We start from the raw sequence: 17,740 nt of genomic DNA on the forward strand, positions 1-17,740 counted from the left end.
TTGTACGGGTAAACAAAGAAGTCTAATAATTTTCTGTTTAGGCAAAAAAAAATAAAAAACTATATGAATAATGACTAAAAATATTATTTTAAATTACCCATTTAATCCAAATTAATCGCAAAAAAATTCAATTTAACAGAAGGATCGGTATAGGTATTGGTATCGACGATATTGAACTTTAAAATATTGGTATCGGATCGAAAAGAAAATAAGTGGTATCACCATCCCTAGTGCGAAAGAAAAATAAGACATAACTTCTGACTTTCTCTGCGAGTGATCATTTTTCATGTAAATATAGTCAAAATCACAGCACAGCCGTTGTCTTTGACGTTATAAAATCAGGATTTTAGTAGTGCAGAGCAGCAGCTTGGAGATTGCTTGGAAGTGATTACTGGTTAACATGTAGTCTTAATGGGCGTTGTTTCAGACACATTTTATACTCGTTCCATTGTCTGACAACAGAAACAGAACAAAATGAGAACAGCTTTATTGGGAATTCGGTTGTATTCAAATTCAGTATGTGAGCACAGAGAGTAGGAGAGATTAAAACAGATTTAAAGGGCTGACACAAGGCAGAATGCAAATACGACGCGATGACATCATGAATATGCTAATATAATGCATGACATCATCTAGCGGCATTTAGCGACTTTTTTAGCAGGCTTTAGCTACTTTTCGATGAAAGTAGTTAGCAACACTGTGTCAAACGGTTTAGCAAAATGGTCCGAATCATTCAGACAGCTCACGCACTGTATCGTTCGGAGTGTCTTTCACTCCGTAAAACAGAAATTAAATTACTAGAACAGAAAACAGTCAAGTGGTATATTTACTGTTATGATACACAGAGCAGATGAGGAGGTAAACTTAACTGTTGAAACTTTATTAAGCGCACTCCAACTGCATGTCTCACAACAACTCTCTCCCAATAATGGTGGAGCAGCCTCCAACCCCGGACCCCGCTTTATAACAACCAGAGCCCTTATACCAAGTTGAGCCTACAAAGTTAGCAAAAAAAGCATAAAGCAGTGGTCCCATAGACATTCTTATGGTGGTTCACTGGCGAAGAGACAAGAATAATAAACTGCTTTTGTGAGGAAACAGTGCATAACTTAATGAATTGGCCACCTGTATACTAATCTTCAACATGTTTTAAACTCAACAATCCTATTAGATAAGTCACTGACAATACCATCACAATACCATGGTCCAGTCACAGCAGGCTACTTTTTGTTTTGGAAAGGTAGTTAATTTTGAGAAACTTTAACTAGTGCTGGATGTGCTATGTGAATTAGTCTTTTATCAATCCTTTGTAGCCCTTAGTTACAGTGCTACACATGATATATAGCCTACTTGCAAATAGGTAAAAATGCTGCTTCTAAAGTCACCAGAATTAAATACTTTTGTGCCGTCTTTGCAAAAAGTTTCTTTTGGGGGAGCATGTCCCCAGACCCCCCAATAAGTGTGCAATTGGTGCGCATGTGGGCAATGCAAGTTTGAGTCTGGCTTGTGCCATTTCCTGTCCTCTATCCACTGTTTAATAAATACAGTTGACAAAAAGGAAAAAAAATTATATATATATAATAAAATAAAGTAAAATGGAAAAAAGCACAACATCAAATCTAATGCACATTTATGGAAAAAAAAATTGTGCGTGTGTGTGTGTGTTAGCTAGCAGGGCTTCTTCTAAAGCACTATCTTCAATTCTGGTTTAAAATAAATGTTTAGCATCAGAGCTTTTCACAAGAAACGTCTCGGGTTATGACTATAACCCTTGTTCCCTGAGAAGGGAACGAGACACTGCGTCGTTGAAAACGACTCTTTGGGGAACGCTCCTTAGCGTGAATTATGAATGAAACTATTCCAATCTTGATTGGTGTTGCATCATGACGTAACATGTGACGGCATAACCGGATGCATAAAAGTGACGCCGGTACACATACACATTAGCCTAGCGATGAAGCAAGCCGCTCTCAGGCCTTGAGGGGCGTGGCAGGACGACGCAGTGTCTCGTTCCCTTCTCAGGGAACAAGGGTTATAGTCATAACCCGAGACGTTCCCTTCCGAGGGAACTTCGCACTGCGTCGTTGAAAACGACTCTTTGGGGAACGAATGCCCACTAGGCCACGCACCGAAAAAAAGGCCTGCCCTAGGGTGAAACTGAACTCAGGCACTCAGCTAGGACGAGAGCACACGTGCGCCAGGCGTACTAGGGAGGTGCAGACTGTAAAACCTGATGAAAGTGTGCAGGGTAGCCCAACCGGCTGCCTCACAGATCTCCTGGAGGGGTACTCCCGATAAGAGAGCCCTAGAGGACGCCATGCCTCTAGTTGAATGAGCCCTCACGGCCAAAGGTGAAGGCAAATTAGCACCTTGTAGGCCGAGATAATAGCCTGAACAATCCAATTACTAATGGTTTGTTTCGAGGCAGGAGCCCCTTCTTAGGTGACCCAAAACACACTAACAGTTGGTCCGACCTCCTCCAAGAAGAGGACCTCTCGAGGTAAACACTCAAAGCTCTGACAGGGCAGAGCAAATGGAGCCTCTCTTCTTCTGCCGACACATGAGGTGGAGGATAAAAAGCCTGCAGGACCGTGAGCCGTGCCGTGTTAGAGCGGCACCTTAGGCACATAGCCAGGTCTCGGTGTAAAATGGCTTTAACTCCGCCAGGGGCAAACTCCAAGCAAGCTGGCGTCACTGCCAGGGCTTGAAGATCACCCACCCTCTTTAGAGAGGTAATAGCTAAGAGAAAAGCCATCTTGAACGTCAGGTCCTTGGGCTAAGCCGACTGAAGGGGTTTGAAGGGGGCCAGGGATAACCCTTCGAGAACCACCGCCAGGTCCCAGGCAGGAACCCTGGACCTGGTTGTCAGTCTCATCCTCCATGTACCACGGAGAAAACGAATGACCAGCTGGTGCCTCCCCAGAGGCCCATCACTCAGTGGTGCATGGACGCCGAAATGGCAGCCACGTACACCTTAAGTGTGGGAAGGGAGAGACCAGCAGAGAAGCGATCTTGAAGAAACTCCAGAACTGAAGCCACCGGGCAGTTAACTGGATCTAATTCATGTTCTCTACACCAAGTGGAGAACACATTCCACTTGAGGCCATATAATCTCCTAGTAGACGGAGCCCTAGAGCTAAGTATGGTTTCAACCACCCCGCTGATAGACTAGCATTTAGGTACTGAACCCCTCAGGGGCCAGACCCACAGTTTCCACAGCTCTGGACGAGGGTGGAAGACTGTGCCCCCGCCTGAGACAACAGATCCCTCCTCAGAGGAATCTGCCATGGCGGAGCTATCAGGAGTGAAATTATGTCTGAGAACCATACTGGGCCGGCCACATGGGGGCAACCAGAAGTAGACTGGTGCCCTCTTGGCGGACCCTTTCCAGGACTCCGGGAGCAGAGCGATCGGGGAAATGCGTACAGGCTGAAGCCTCGGCCAAGCCTGTACCATGGCGTCCAACCCCAGTGGGGCTGGATGTGAGAGGGAGAACCAAAGTGGACAGTGGGACGTCTCGAGACGCGAATAGATCCACTTCTGATGGTCCAAATTTGTCCCATATCAACTTCACCACCTCTGGATGAAGTCTCCATTCCCCGGGCCTCAGCCCCTGCCTCGACAGGATGTCTGCTCCCTGATTCTGAACCCCGGAATATACATGCTCTGATAGACAGTATTTTCCCTTGGGACCAAAGAATTATCTGATGCGCCAGTCTGCACAGAGGGCGATCTGAGTCCTCCTTGTCGGTTCAGATAAGCTACCACTGATGTATTGTCCGAACGTACTAGGACATGGTAACCTTTGATGTCTGGAAGGAAGCTCCTCAGAGCCCTGAACACAGCCAACATCTCTAGACAGTTTATGTGCCAAGAATGATGATGGTCCTGCCACAGACCCCTGGCAAAGCGGCCGTCCATGACCGCGCCCCAGCCAGTGAGGGAGGCGTCTGTCGAAGCGGTTTTCCGGCGACATGACGCTCCCAACACTGGCCCTAGGGACAGGAACCAAGGTTTCTTCCATATTAGCAGAGAACGAAGGCATCTGCGCGTTACTCTGATTATACTGAAATGGATTCCCCTTGGGGAAAACACCTTGGCTTTCAGCCACCACTGGAGAGGCCTCATGTGTAGAAGGCCCAAAGGTATCAAGTTGGATGCCGCTGCCATGAGGCCCAGCAGTCTTTGAAACTGCTTTACAGTGATGGCCTGGCCTAGTTTTAACCCGGACACCATCGCCAGAACGGACTCGATACGTGCAGGAGACATGCGTGCCTGCATCGTAACCGAGTCCCACACAACACCCAGAAACGTTGTGCACTGGGATGGTTGTAACACACTCTTTTGTGTTGAGTCTCAACCCCAAACTTCGAATATGGCCAAGGGCGACATCTCGATGCCGAACCGCCATTTCTCGAGACTGGGCCAGAATGAGCCAGTCATGGATAAAATTCAGTATCGCGGATGCCCTGAAGTCTCAGAGGAGCAGGAGCTGCATCCATACATTTGGTGAATGTGCGGGAGAGAGTGCTAGGCGAGCGGAAGAACCCGATATTGGTAAGCTTCAGCCCAAGCGAACCTCAGGAACCTCCTGTGACATGGAAGGATGGGTACATGAAAATAGGCGTCTTTTAGATCTATAGTGACAAACCAGTCCTCGGATCTGATCTGACTCACGATGACAGGAATGGTAAGCATTTTGAACCTGAACCTCCTCAAAGGCCGGTTCAAAACTCTGAGATCTAAAATCGGCCTCAACCCCCATCCTTTTTTTTTTTTTTTTTTGGAACTATAAAGTACCGGCTGTAAAGACCGGACTCCTGTCTGAATGAGGAACACATTCTATGGCCTCCTTCATCAGCAGAGATTGCACTTCTTGTTCCATCACCTGAGCCTGCTCGGAACCACTGTAGTCTGCACCACCCCAGAGAATTTGGGGGCAGTGCCCGAACTGCAGTTTGTACCCTGATTTTATTATATGCAGGACCCATGCAGATATGTTGGGAAGATGATTCCATGCCTCTACAAAATCTACTACGGGAACCAGCCTCTCGAGGCTGGTCTCGAGTGTTTTTCGAGCACTGTTCTCGACTTCCTGAAGCGAGATACCGGCAGGATTTAGTCGATACAGTCCTTGTGACCACAATTGATGTGTGTTTTTATTTTTTGACACGAACGCCACGGTGTGCGTTCGCTGGAAATTGATGTGGCCCGAGCGTCAGAGACGGCGGGAACCGACACCGATTTCCTGAGGACTCGCTGCGAGAGCAACCTCGGTTGCTCTGCAGCGGAGGGGACAGCCCTCCGAGGTTCTACCACCTCGGTAGGACCTCTTTCCGAAGCTTCCACTAAGGGAACCAGCCTCTCGAGGCTGGTCTCGGTGTTTTTCAAGCACTGTTCTCGACTTCCTGAAGCGAAAGACCGGCAGGATTTAGTCGATATGGTTTCTGTGACCACCACTGATGCTTGTTTTTTATTTTTTGACACCGAACGGCACGGTGTGCGTTCGCTGGAAATTGATGTGGCCCGAGCGTCAGAGACGGCGGGAACCGACACCTATTTCCTGAGGACTCGCTCGCGAGAGCAACCTCGGTTGCTCTGCAGCGGGGACAGCCCTCCGAGGTTCTACCACCTCGGTAGGACCTCTTTCCTGAAGCTTCAACTAAGGGAACCAGCCTCTCGAGGCTGGTCTTGGGTGTTTTTCGAGCACTGTTCCTGACTTCCTGAAGCGGGAAACCGGCAGGATTTAGTCGATACGGTTCTTGTGACCACAATTGATGCTTGTTGTTTTTAATTTTTTTTTAATTTTTTTTTTTTAATTATTTTTTTTTTTTGACACGAACGTTCGCTGTGCATTCGCTGGAAATTGATGTGGCCCGAAGCGTCAGAGACGGCGGGAAACCAACACCGATTGTGTGCGGCCATGTAAGCCCTACTTATTAAAGCAGATGTATCTCTGCAGGGCTTACTAGGCAGCGCCGGGTTTTAGCCCATATACCGTGCCCCCAAAACATCATCTGTAATCAAACACTGGGGCTAGAGATACGGGACGAATGCGGTTTACCCCACGATCTCGTTTTAGATATCTTTGTGGAGATCGGGGATAAACGGCAAACCCCGGCGCTGAGTTTGTGATCTGTGCCGCAGGAAACGCACGTCTAATTGCTTTCAACTTGCGTTCCCTGCTCATTTTGTGGCCAGCTGATATTCAGTCTGGCCACGGCACGCGTCACAACCTCAATCAGCTCCTCATAAGCTTGGCCAAAAACTGGCGTGCTTGGCTCACGGTCGTCCGCATCGATGCTGAGCATATCCACTTCCTCGGAAGCAGTGAGCTCAAGCAAGGGGACCTGATCATGGGCAGACAGTTTTTGGCCAAGCTTCTGCACCACTCACAGTAGGCTCGGGATCCTCAAACGAAGAATGAGAACGTGCCGCAGCAGTCTCATTCTCATCTGCAAAATCCCGCTGCGAACCCCGCGATTTCAATCGCCGCGCTGCCTCAACAGACGCGGGACCAAAACGGTGGGGAACGCGAGCCTGACCGTGCTCATCGAAGCACGCCAACCGGGAGCGCAGCACTCTCATGGGTAGTGCTTCACAACTTTCACAGGCAGATCCCTCGAGAGCTGCCTGTGCGTGCTGTGCTCCCAAACAGTTCACACATAAAGCGTGCGTGTCCCTACCCGTAATGAAACGAGGGCAGGAGTGCACGCACTTCTTGAACTGTTCGGTGGCCATAATATTTTTAAATCAGACAAACAACACCAAATAAGACAAACAATTTCAACATAGAGCGCTTGCTGAAGAGCGAAAGCTAATGTGTATGTGTACCGGCGTCACTTTTATGCATCCGGTTATGCCGTCACATGTTACGTCATGACGCAACACCAATCAAGATTGGAATAGTTTCATTCATAATTCAGAGGCGCACGCTAAGGAGCGTTCCCCAAAGAGTCGTTTTCAACGACGCAGTGCGAGTTCCCTCGGAAGGGAACTGGAATGTGTTTGTAATAAATAACATGTTTCTGTGACTAATTCCTATGCAATATGAGCCATTCAGGACCACAACATTTTCTTCAATTTCTGAAGCATTATACATCAGTTCATCACATAAAATAATAATCATTTGTTGTTGAAATACATTTTTGCTTAAAACAATTATTACAAATGTATTATAGATGTCCATCAAATGGATGGCCTTAGAGTGCATTCACTACAGGAAGTTCACGCACCAGAGTGATGTATGGAGCTATGGTGAGTTAAATGCCATGCTTTTGATAACTGGTGTACTGCTAAGTGTGCTTTTCACATAATAACTATATACTTACATATCTCTTATAAACTGTGTAATGTGTTACAATTACTTTTATCTTATTCAGGGGTGACTATGTGGGAATTAATGACATTTGGAGGAAAGCCCTATGATGGGATTACCACACGCGAGATTCCAGACATCTTAGAGAAGGGAGAACGTTTGCCCCAGCCGCCCATCTGCACCATAGATGTCTACATGGTCATGGTGAAATGTTAGTGATATTCTGGAACTTTTAATCTCTTACATATTGCATAAAATGAAACATAAAAAAGCCTATTAGGTGGTGCATATGTGCAAAATGTTGTAATTACACTAACCTAAAATATATTTTTAATCAACTTTGAGATTTTAGGTAAAAATGTATAAATGTATAAAGAAAAGTGTATGTATTAATTCACTACGTTTTCACCATTTTTAATCACTTTTTTCTTTCACTAGTTTATTTTAAAATGTCCTGCGTTGTGACAAATTATTTTTCAAATTTGTGTTATCTTAATTAAAATGAGGTCATAAAAGCTGCATGTATAATATGAATTGAACAATTAGCAAAATGCTGTTTTAAAATAGTTTTAGGAGTACAGCAAGTTAAATTGCAAGTATTTAATGTCCATTTACTGTTAATAAAGTATTGCATTGCAGTGTTGCAGATTTTATGTAAAAAGCTATAACCAAATCATATTCTTGCCCATATATCCACACTGATGTGTATTATGTATTTGCTGTCAATGTTTTCCCAGCTCTCTTTGTGCTCTCCCAGTTCGATTTTAAACAGTCAATTAAGGCATGGAAAAAGAGAGGGAGATTAGAATTATTTGTTCTAATTATATTTGACTGGAAACCGCCATTTATGCGCCATTTGATTCAGGGTAAGACTATGCGATTGTAATATTTATACATGAAATCCGGTTTCATTGCCTTTTTGTTTTTGTAATGTGTCCACTTTAAAAGGAAATTAAATTAAATTAGGACATTAGGAACAGCTGGGTAATCCAAAGTATAAATAAGACATCCAAGTGCAACAGCACCTTTACATCTAGGGGAGACAGGGGCTGTTTATTATACTGGGAAGTTGTCACAAGAGCCATTCAGAAGTCAGATTAACAAAATTCCTTTAAAAAAATAAACCTACCCTGAGAAAGTGTTGCAGTAATTCTATGTTCTGTTCTATGGGCTCTTAATTTAAAACGGTTTTGTGTCATCCGTCATTAGTTTCCCATGAACTATATTCCCCATAATGCACTGCTCTCATCACAGCCATCCGTCTCAATCCTCCTCACCTGTTCTCCATTCCTCCATCAGCACCTTTGCATATAAATACCCTCGAGTTTGTTCTTTCCTGTGTCAGTTTGTGAAGTGTTATGTTGTAATGTTTAGTTGTAGATCTCTAAGCGTTGCTTCCATGATTTATTCCTAGTATGATATATTTTCCACATCCAGCGTGTTTCCTTGTTTGATCCTTTGTATGATATTTGTTCCACTCCATTGTCCTCAATTAAAAGACTGAAAGTTACTCCTGCATTTCCTCTCTTCCACTCCACAAACCAACATTACAGAAATATTCACAAGAGTAAATAGTGCCGTTCTCCCCTAAAGTATAAACCTTATTATAACTTTACATTTTCTAGGAATATTTTCATGTTTCTTTAGGATATTATGAGCATTGCAATGGTTTTGGTGTGAATATTTTATAAACACCATGTATAAAAAAATAATCGGCTTTGCTCTATTGCTGACACTTTGTCTCTCCTCCAGGCTGGATGATTGATGCTGATAGTCGGCCTAGATTTAAAGAACTTGCTGCAGAGTTCAGCCGCATGGCAAGAGATCCTCAGCGATACCTCGTCATTCAAGTGAGAATTTCACTGCAAATATTTTTTTTTTGCTCAGCAAAATGATCATAAGCCACAAGAGGATAACACATTGCTGAGAGTATTTGTGATATTTTTGTCTCAGGGGGACGATCGCATGAAGATTCACAGCCCTAACCACAGCAAGTTCTTCCAGAGTATTCTAGATGAGGAGGAGCTGGATGACCTGATGGATGCTGAGGAGTACTTGGTTCCTCATTCCTTAAATGCTCCTCCCACTTCCCATATGTTCCGCCCACATGTAGACTCAAATCAAGTAAGCAACATGGTACACATGGCACTTCAAACCAGGTGGAATCAAAGGACAAATATTTTTTTTTAAGGGGTCATTGGCTTGTTTTGAACTTTGACACAAAAATAATCACATCAACGTATGACTACCCGTAGTTACACCTCAATAACAGCTATTGGGTGATCAGAAATGTGGCCGACATAGTCATATTGAGGTACTGTTAAGTCATACACACATATACACGGAGCCACTTTATCGCTTTATGTCACTAGTCTCTGTACTATGAAGTCGCTAGTGGCCGTTCCTTCTACTGTTGCTCTAACATTATTGGTGGACAGCACGTCTTGCCATGTCTTTTGAATATATGATAATAGATGATGCATTTCGCTAGTAAAACTACAATTTCATTCTAATTTGATATGGAATCAGTTTTTTTGTCCCTAAAAATGAACATTCTGCAGGGGAGTTTTTAAATGAACTGCAGCAGTGCATATTGCATCATATAATTAAGATGAACAAACTATCAATGTATGAATCAAACTCACTCAGACTCCCGACAATTTCTTTCCATGCATAATATTTTATTATATCCATATATGTGGTTACAGACGAATCACATAGAACAGTGAAATCACTCACAGAAACTTCTCTTGTCTTGCCTGCACTTGACTCCATAGACCTTTTTCACTCTCTGGGTTTTGGAATGAGGAAGTAAATGTTTGCAGGGTGAACATCGACAGCAGTGAATGGGAGATCACAGCAAATATAATTTTCACTTAAAAAAAACCACTATTATGTTTGAATGACTTTCCAGAAGCGGAAATAATAGAGAGTGGTGGATTAAGACACTAAAATGGGAGATTTTAATTTACAGTCCCTCTCTCAGCAGCTATAATGGAAACAAACTCAAGGCTGAGGTAATGAATTTTTTTAACTAATTCTAGGGTTATATAACACAAAGCATAATGTTATACATTTACACTCAATATTTAAAAAATGTATAATATAAAACATTTTGTGAAATTTATGCCGATAAATAAGGTGGAAATGCATCATCACAGTGTGTGAAAAAGGTCTATTACTCTCAAAGGAGACTTATGACGTGAGCTCCACTGAACACTGTCTTCATTTCTATTGGATGTCACTCCTGAAAGTTGCTCCTCATTTGCATCAAATTAAACTTTTCTCAACTTTGTTGTGTCGCTCGCCGTGCCCATATCTAATCGCCAGAGGTCGCTGTCACTCGTGTCACAGGAAGTCGCCAGCTCTCATTGACAATGAATGAGATGAGGACAAATTATATATAAATATAATGTGATAATAATAATAATAAATATTTATCTATATACTGTATCAAAAATTTATGTTATTTGTTATATGTTTATTATAGATATAATTCACTCTAAAGCTATATGTGTAGCTCTTTAATTTGCTGATGGATCATTTGTGTTTAGTTGGAAACACTGAGTGGCACTAAGCACTATATGGAGCTAAACAGCAAGCTTTTGTTTATTATTAGTGTTTGAATAGCAGATTTGTCCAAACCATCACTGGTTGGTCACTGCAATTAATTTAACCTGAATAAAGAATTCTGAATTAATTTCAGTAATATAAAGAACTGTAAAAAAAAAAAAACAGTAATTAAATATTCCCTGCTACCACTAGGAAAGTGTGTATGATCTGTACCTAAAAAGTGCCTAATATAGAAAGATATGATAAATACAGTGGGGGCCAAAAGTGTTAGATCATAATTCTGGGATTTTTATTCATTCATTTATTTATTTTGACTGAAATTGCGGTAAAGTTTTAAAATTTAGATTTTTTAAATATATATATATATATATATATATATATATATATATATATATATATATATATATATATATATATATAAGTAAATAAAACAAAGATGTAAAATAAAGAAGAGTGTTATGGATTTTATTTTTGTGTAAGTACAGTTTATTGTCTGTGGACACATATATACACACCTTCAGTCATTAAACTCTTAAAACTCTTATAGTTCACCCAAAAATGAAAATTCTAGATGTGCATCTAGATGTGTGTGTGTGTGTATATATATATATATATATATATATATATATATATATATATATATATATATATATACATATCACTTGCAGTTAAGAAGGTTCTCTACCATTTGTTTAAATCTAGCATTTGAGCAAGACGTCGTCTCTGCTCCCGAAGTGTTATGGGATAGTAAATTGTTAAGTCGATCCACATTTCAGAATCTTATTAGGAATAGTAGGTAATTCGGGTTTCATTTTCTTGCTTACTGTTTTATGAATACTGAGGATTCGGACATACTATTCCATCGGAATACTCTTTTTGGCATACTATACTGTATAGTAGGGAAGTATGGATATCCGGATGAAAAGAATAACTTATCTAACTCTAATTTCTTGCACTCCCAAGTTAATTTGATGTTCTTCTCATGATTAGAACCAGTTTGGGTATCATGATGGAACTCTGTGTCCTGAGGAGGTGACAGGGACCCGACATCGGGAGGTAGCTGCTGCAGGAAGTGGCACTTCTGTCTCTGGGGGTGTTCCGAAAGCAGGTCTGAACTCCGGAGTAGAGGAGCAGCAGTGCAATGGAAGCTTAAAGAAAAATAGCACAATTCACTCAGTGGAGGACAGCAGTGGCCAGCGCTATAGTGCAGACCCCACTGTTCTGTTGGGAGAAAGAGGACAGAGGGGAGACACAGATGAGGATGGTTATATTTCCCCAATGAAGGAAAAGAGCTCCACAAGTATGTTTACAAATAATTTTTGAAAGGTGTACTATGGTTTTACACCAAAATAAATGATTAATAATCTACTTTTGACAAAGTGATTGACATTCACGTAAGATTCCAGTGATATCAGTGTCCTAGAAGCAACCATTTTATTTTACTTAAGTGTAGTCCTCCCCCTCATTGTGGTCACCATGTTGAGATCATATGACCAGCCAATTACTGCTCTTTGTTTTGATAACTTTCACATTGTCAGACATCTTTAAATAATAACAAAATCAAAGATGCATGCACATTGGACATTTCTACAATAGTAATGTTAATGTAAAATGTTTGCTTTTGCGTGACGGTATATTCTAGGCATGTCAGTTTCACGGTCAAGACCACTTTTGTATCTCAGAGAAAAGTTAACAAAAAAAATTACTTTGAAGAAACCATGAAATGGTACGTTTTGTGGCTTGAAGTGCTTGGCTTTTAGGGTTTATGCAAGTGTACTCCTAAAAGGTTACAAAAGTTTATTTTAGCAGATATACATTTTAAAATGTAAAGATCAGTGTATACTTTGGTTTTTACTTTGTCTGCATACAGCCGAATGATCTCCTTTAAAAATATATTTAATTTGAGTGTTCACGCATATAAAGGCGGTTGGCGCATGCATGCTACTAGCTTTGTCTCTTGTTGTTTACAGGTGATTACATCTTCTATCACTACTGTGTGACTATAACTGCTCAATTGTGCCTCCTTGTGGACCCACTAATTAGTGCAAATGATTCCTGGCATATGCACATACTGCATGCTCAGAGTACTTCTGGTTTTAAAAATTGGGCCGCACAAATTCAGTGCTTAAGCACTTTGCTGATGACAAAAATTTGCATCACACATCCTGTACGCAGACACCTTGGTTCACGGTTGACCAAAGAAAATGGCTGTGACGGTGGAGGCGGGGCCGGGTCGTGATTAGACACACCCGGTCCCTTATCAGGCTAATTAAGCCACTGAGAGGGATAAAGGCCGACTGTGGATGGTGGTGTGATGAGAGAGAGATAATTTATGGTCAGCTGACCGTCATGTATGTTTGTGTCTTTGCACCACCATCCGCAGTCAGCCTTTATCCCTCTCGGAGGCTTAATTAGCCTGATAAGGGACCGGGTGTATATAATCACGACCTGGCCCCGCCCTCCGCCTAATAAACTTTAAAAATCGAATTTGTTTGTCTTCTCTGTAGATCATTTGAATCATGTTGAGGAGAATCCTTTTGTAACAAGACGTAAAAATAAAGACATCAATGCACTTGACAACCCGGGTTACCACAGCACCCCAGACGGAAAGCCCAAGTGTGAAGACGAGTACATTAACAAGCCCCTTTACCTCACCACACCAGTTTACAACACCAGTGACATGAGGAAAAATGCAGTTTCAATCCCAGAGCAGGTGACAACACCAACCCACATAGCAAGCAGCCACGTTTCCGAAGTCACTCAGATGGGTAAACACCATCACCACATCCACGGACCACACGTTCACTTTGCATTACCACCGGTTCAACCAGTGCACTCTGGATCGATGAGTCAAAATGATCAACATATTCAGTCAGATCAGTCAGTCCTTGATCTCACCAGCAAATCTGGCCAGCCACTACCACTACCAGCAGGTCAAATATGCCTAGTCAGCCATCAAGTCCCAACAAAGTCAAATCGTTCGCCCCAACAGTTTCATTTGGCAAAGTCTGCAGTGGCAGGGAAAAGTGGCCTGTCAGGTTACCATGTACAACCAGGCAGCATGATTCAATCAGGACAGATTGGGTCTGTACTAGTGGACAAGGTGTACAAGAATACCTTCGACAATCCTGAGTATTGGCAGCACAGCCTTCCACACAAGGTTACCCCTCAGAACTCCCAAGACCCTTCAATATTCTGCAATAACAAGTTCCCCTACAAGCAGAATGGCCGAATTCATCCTGCTTTGGCTGAAAACCCTGACTACCTGACAGAGTATGGTGTGAAGCCGGGAACAGTCCTGCCTCCTCCTCCATACCGGCAGAGGAACACTGTGGTCTAACATCCAGGTCTCCATACTCTGTAGAGCCTGGTTCTTCTACCAGCACCTTACCTTAAATGTCTTTCCTTGATCATATGTTGGTGAAACATGACAAGTAGTTATTATGTTATTTTATGCTCATGAAAGAGGGCATAAAAATGTGGGGAACAGTAGATCCAACCAAATTCATTGAAAATGCCATTTCTGGAACCCATAATTTTTCTCTACATTTATTTTAAAGTATTGCTCTTACTTGGTGGCACACATTCAAATAAACAAATTAAAGGATTGTTCAGGATTCAATACAAGTTAAGCTCAATCGACAGCATTTGTGGCAAAATGTTGATATGAAAAAATTCAACTCATCCCTCGCGGTTATAGTAAGGCACTTACAATGGAAGTGAATACAGCAAGTCCATAAAGATTAAAATACACACTGTTTCAAAAGTGTAGCCACAAGGCGTATAACTTTATACAGATAAGGTTAGTAAGTAATTTTACCACACTACTGTGTTATCTCATATAATTTTTAAGTCTTGTGGCGATAGTGTTTTTCATTTTAATGTTAATGCCCCATTTACTTCCAATGTAAGCACCTTACCATAATCGCAATTATTGCTTTTTTTTTTTAATAAACGAGTTTCAATTATATTTTGTGGTAATCAATATTATACAACAAATGCTGGTGATTGAGCTTAACTTCATAAATTCAACCTCTAGTTCTAAATCTAGTTGGTTTCAATGTAGGCCTTTTACAAGATGCACAGTAGGTAACTTAATTTTAAGGAGTCTGAAAAACATGAATGTTCCAAATGAAATTCAAGATTTAATTTTGAATTAAAAGAGAATTTCTACATATTTTCTGAAAATATACAAATAAAATATCTGCTCAATAATGTGGATTATAGGAATGGATATGTACTTGAATTTTATATTTTCTTGACTGGAACACTTGCACTTCTTCAGCACATAATTCAGTCCATTTAAAACATGCTGGTAAAACGACTGCCTTCTTGGACAACTTATGTTAGACAAGAAAGGATTATAAAATATGTTCACTAGAACTGCTCAACACAATGAGTTAAATAAGAGGCTGAACAAGGCACTGAGGTAATTGTTCATAATGAATATGAAAACCTCCTACAATAATTGTCAATGAAAGTCAGGGGGTTATCCCCCTTGGTAAACAGTGAACTCCCCTATTGAGAGATACAGAGAATGTATTTTCTGAAAGAATGGCACTGAATGGTTTTCAGGGTGTTTAAAGTAATTTACCTTATCAGTACCTGGATTTTTAAAGGTCTGGCAATGAGTGTCTGGCAACTTAAATAATATTTTGTCGGAACTGTTTGGTTTTGGTCACCTGAGTTGGTCAATATAATATCAAAAAGCAAATGTTTAAGTCAACATGAAATCAAAATTGACCCCATTTACTTTCTTAATATACGTTTCTGGTCTTACTGTGCACACTATGCCTTTATTATTTCTTTCATTAAATTGTAATAACTTGATTCACCTCTGAAACTGTTTTCCTTTTCGGCAATCATCTAGGCCGTGTAGGCAAGGAAAATAATGGTAACCAATAAACAAATAGCTATGAAGGCATTGTTTTAGGTTACTGTTGTAGGTAATGCAGCCTTTCTAAAATCTTGTCAGTAGTTAATCCAGTAATTTAATGTTTGTTTACATACCTTTATTTCTGCACTGTTCACAATCTAGCCTAATCAATTACAGATGGTCCTATTCTACATTTTGCTGTTGTTGTTTATTATTCTGTTTCACATTTAGAAATACACCACATTAAAAAAGTAAAATGGGTTGAGAATGATGTTTCATGTTGACTTTTCAGTCAAACACTGTATGTTTTGTAGTTGATATTTTGGATATTCTTTCATTTGACTGCATTGTGATTCAAACAGAAAATGCCAAATCATACGAATGCATTTTTATTCTGCAGATTTACATGATGACTATGAATTTAATTTTTTATTTCTGAATGCAATGTACTGAGCCTTTGTCGAGTCTCTTCTTCATACATAGATATTTGAATTTGGGCACAATTAGGGTTTTTTATTTTTCTATTTATACAAAATGTCTTCTAGAAGTTCTTTTTGGGTATTTTGTTTGTATTCCATAATGCAAAAAATCATCTAGTTGAGGACGTTTACCTACTGTGTATAGCATGCAGTAGATAGGACATGTGAAAATGTATTGCTCAAATTACTTTTCACAGCAAAACTTAAAACTGCTAAAAGACTCAATTCAGAAAACCTTCAATCTGTTGCGATCCACACAAACAATCACTGTCAATGTTCTGAAATCATGAAATCATGTATAATTTAGTGTACATTGTCATTGCCATTGTCAGTCTTAGACCTCATACACATCAAGTGTAGCACAAATTTTAAAAGTACCATGTAGTTTGTACCATGTAGTTTGAAATCTGCTATCAAATGTAGATTTGTGTCTCTGTGTAGCATTTAATAATATATTGTCTGAAGACTAGTATAGGTCAAAAAAATAATCCCATTTTAGGTGAAGTTTTTACATAAATTTTATGTTAAAATTTTACATAAATGTCATAAACAAGACATTTAATGTTACAAAAAGTCCAATAAGGGATCATATTGCTACAAGATACATCGCAACAGTCTTACTGCCAAATATTATAGAGCTTGATCTTGAGGCACCATTATCATTATTGTGAAATGTTGATTTATAAATAACAATTTTGGTAAAATGTTAATATATTTTAAGTTGTTGTTATACACTGTATTACTGGCCAGAATGATCTCATTCGTATTCATAATTATTCATAAATATTTGTTTGCAAAGTGTGAATGTGGACGTACATTTGGATTGATAATAAAGCGTACTATATTAATGTAACGACAAAGTTTTATGTTCAATATTCTAACACAATCTTGTTGCGGGACTCTCAAACTTTGAATTCAAAGTTTGAATTTGAAACCTTAAAAGATCTGAAAACATTTTATATGTTGTTCATACATAAACATGGTTTACGTTTTAGATGCTGTCATAACGTTGATATTGTGCGTTTGAGTGTCTACCACACATACGAAACATGCTACAACTACACTTACAGTACAAGTAGCTATGATACTAATGAAAAATAGCTCTGAATCATTGTTACAATACACTGTTTACTGTAAACCATGTTACCATGTTCAATATTTGTATTATTTCATTTTAATTATTAACTAAAGGTGGGGTATGTGATTTGCAAAACGGCCGGCAGATTTTGAAAATACACAACTCTTAAGGTCCTACCTTCTCTCCTCCAACGCTGGCCCTGACTCCACCCATTCCAAAAACATGGACGCGCAATCATGCACGAGCGAAAACTCAGATGCGCAGTGTTCTAGCAGTGTTCTAGACTCACTAGTCAAACAGTGCATTCACCTGTCAGACAATTTTTCAGAGCAAATTGTTGACACAGCAGGAGGAGGGGTTCGCATACCACTCTTGAAAGGTGTAGAGCTGATTTTCTCATAACTGTAAAAAAAAGA

The 17,740-nt window shown here is 40.5% G+C and overlaps 1 protein-coding gene across 1 annotated transcript in view; it reads left to right on the forward strand.

Annotated features, from left to right (window-relative positions):
* LOC127651349 (receptor tyrosine-protein kinase erbB-4-like) overlaps positions 1 to 14,231 on the forward strand; it is a 213,951-nt gene extending 199,720 nt beyond the window's left edge. Inside the window, exons 22-27 of the mRNA XM_052137124.1 lie at positions 7,182 to 7,257; positions 7,383 to 7,529; positions 9,071 to 9,168; positions 9,272 to 9,442; positions 11,882 to 12,191; positions 13,399 to 14,231. Of these exons, the coding sequence (XP_051993084.1) occupies positions 7,182 to 7,257; positions 7,383 to 7,529; positions 9,071 to 9,168; positions 9,272 to 9,442; positions 11,882 to 12,191; positions 13,399 to 14,231 (1,635 nt within the window). The remainder of the gene's footprint in view (positions 1 to 7,181; positions 7,258 to 7,382; positions 7,530 to 9,070; positions 9,169 to 9,271; positions 9,443 to 11,881; positions 12,192 to 13,398) is intronic.
* Positions 14,232 to 17,740: the final 3,509 nt, after the last annotated feature.

The sequence above is a fragment of the Xyrauchen texanus genome, chromosome 11 (assembly GCF_025860055.1).
Source record: "Xyrauchen texanus isolate HMW12.3.18 chromosome 11, RBS_HiC_50CHRs, whole genome shotgun sequence".
NCBI lineage: Eukaryota > Metazoa > Chordata > Actinopteri > Cypriniformes > Catostomidae > Xyrauchen > Xyrauchen texanus.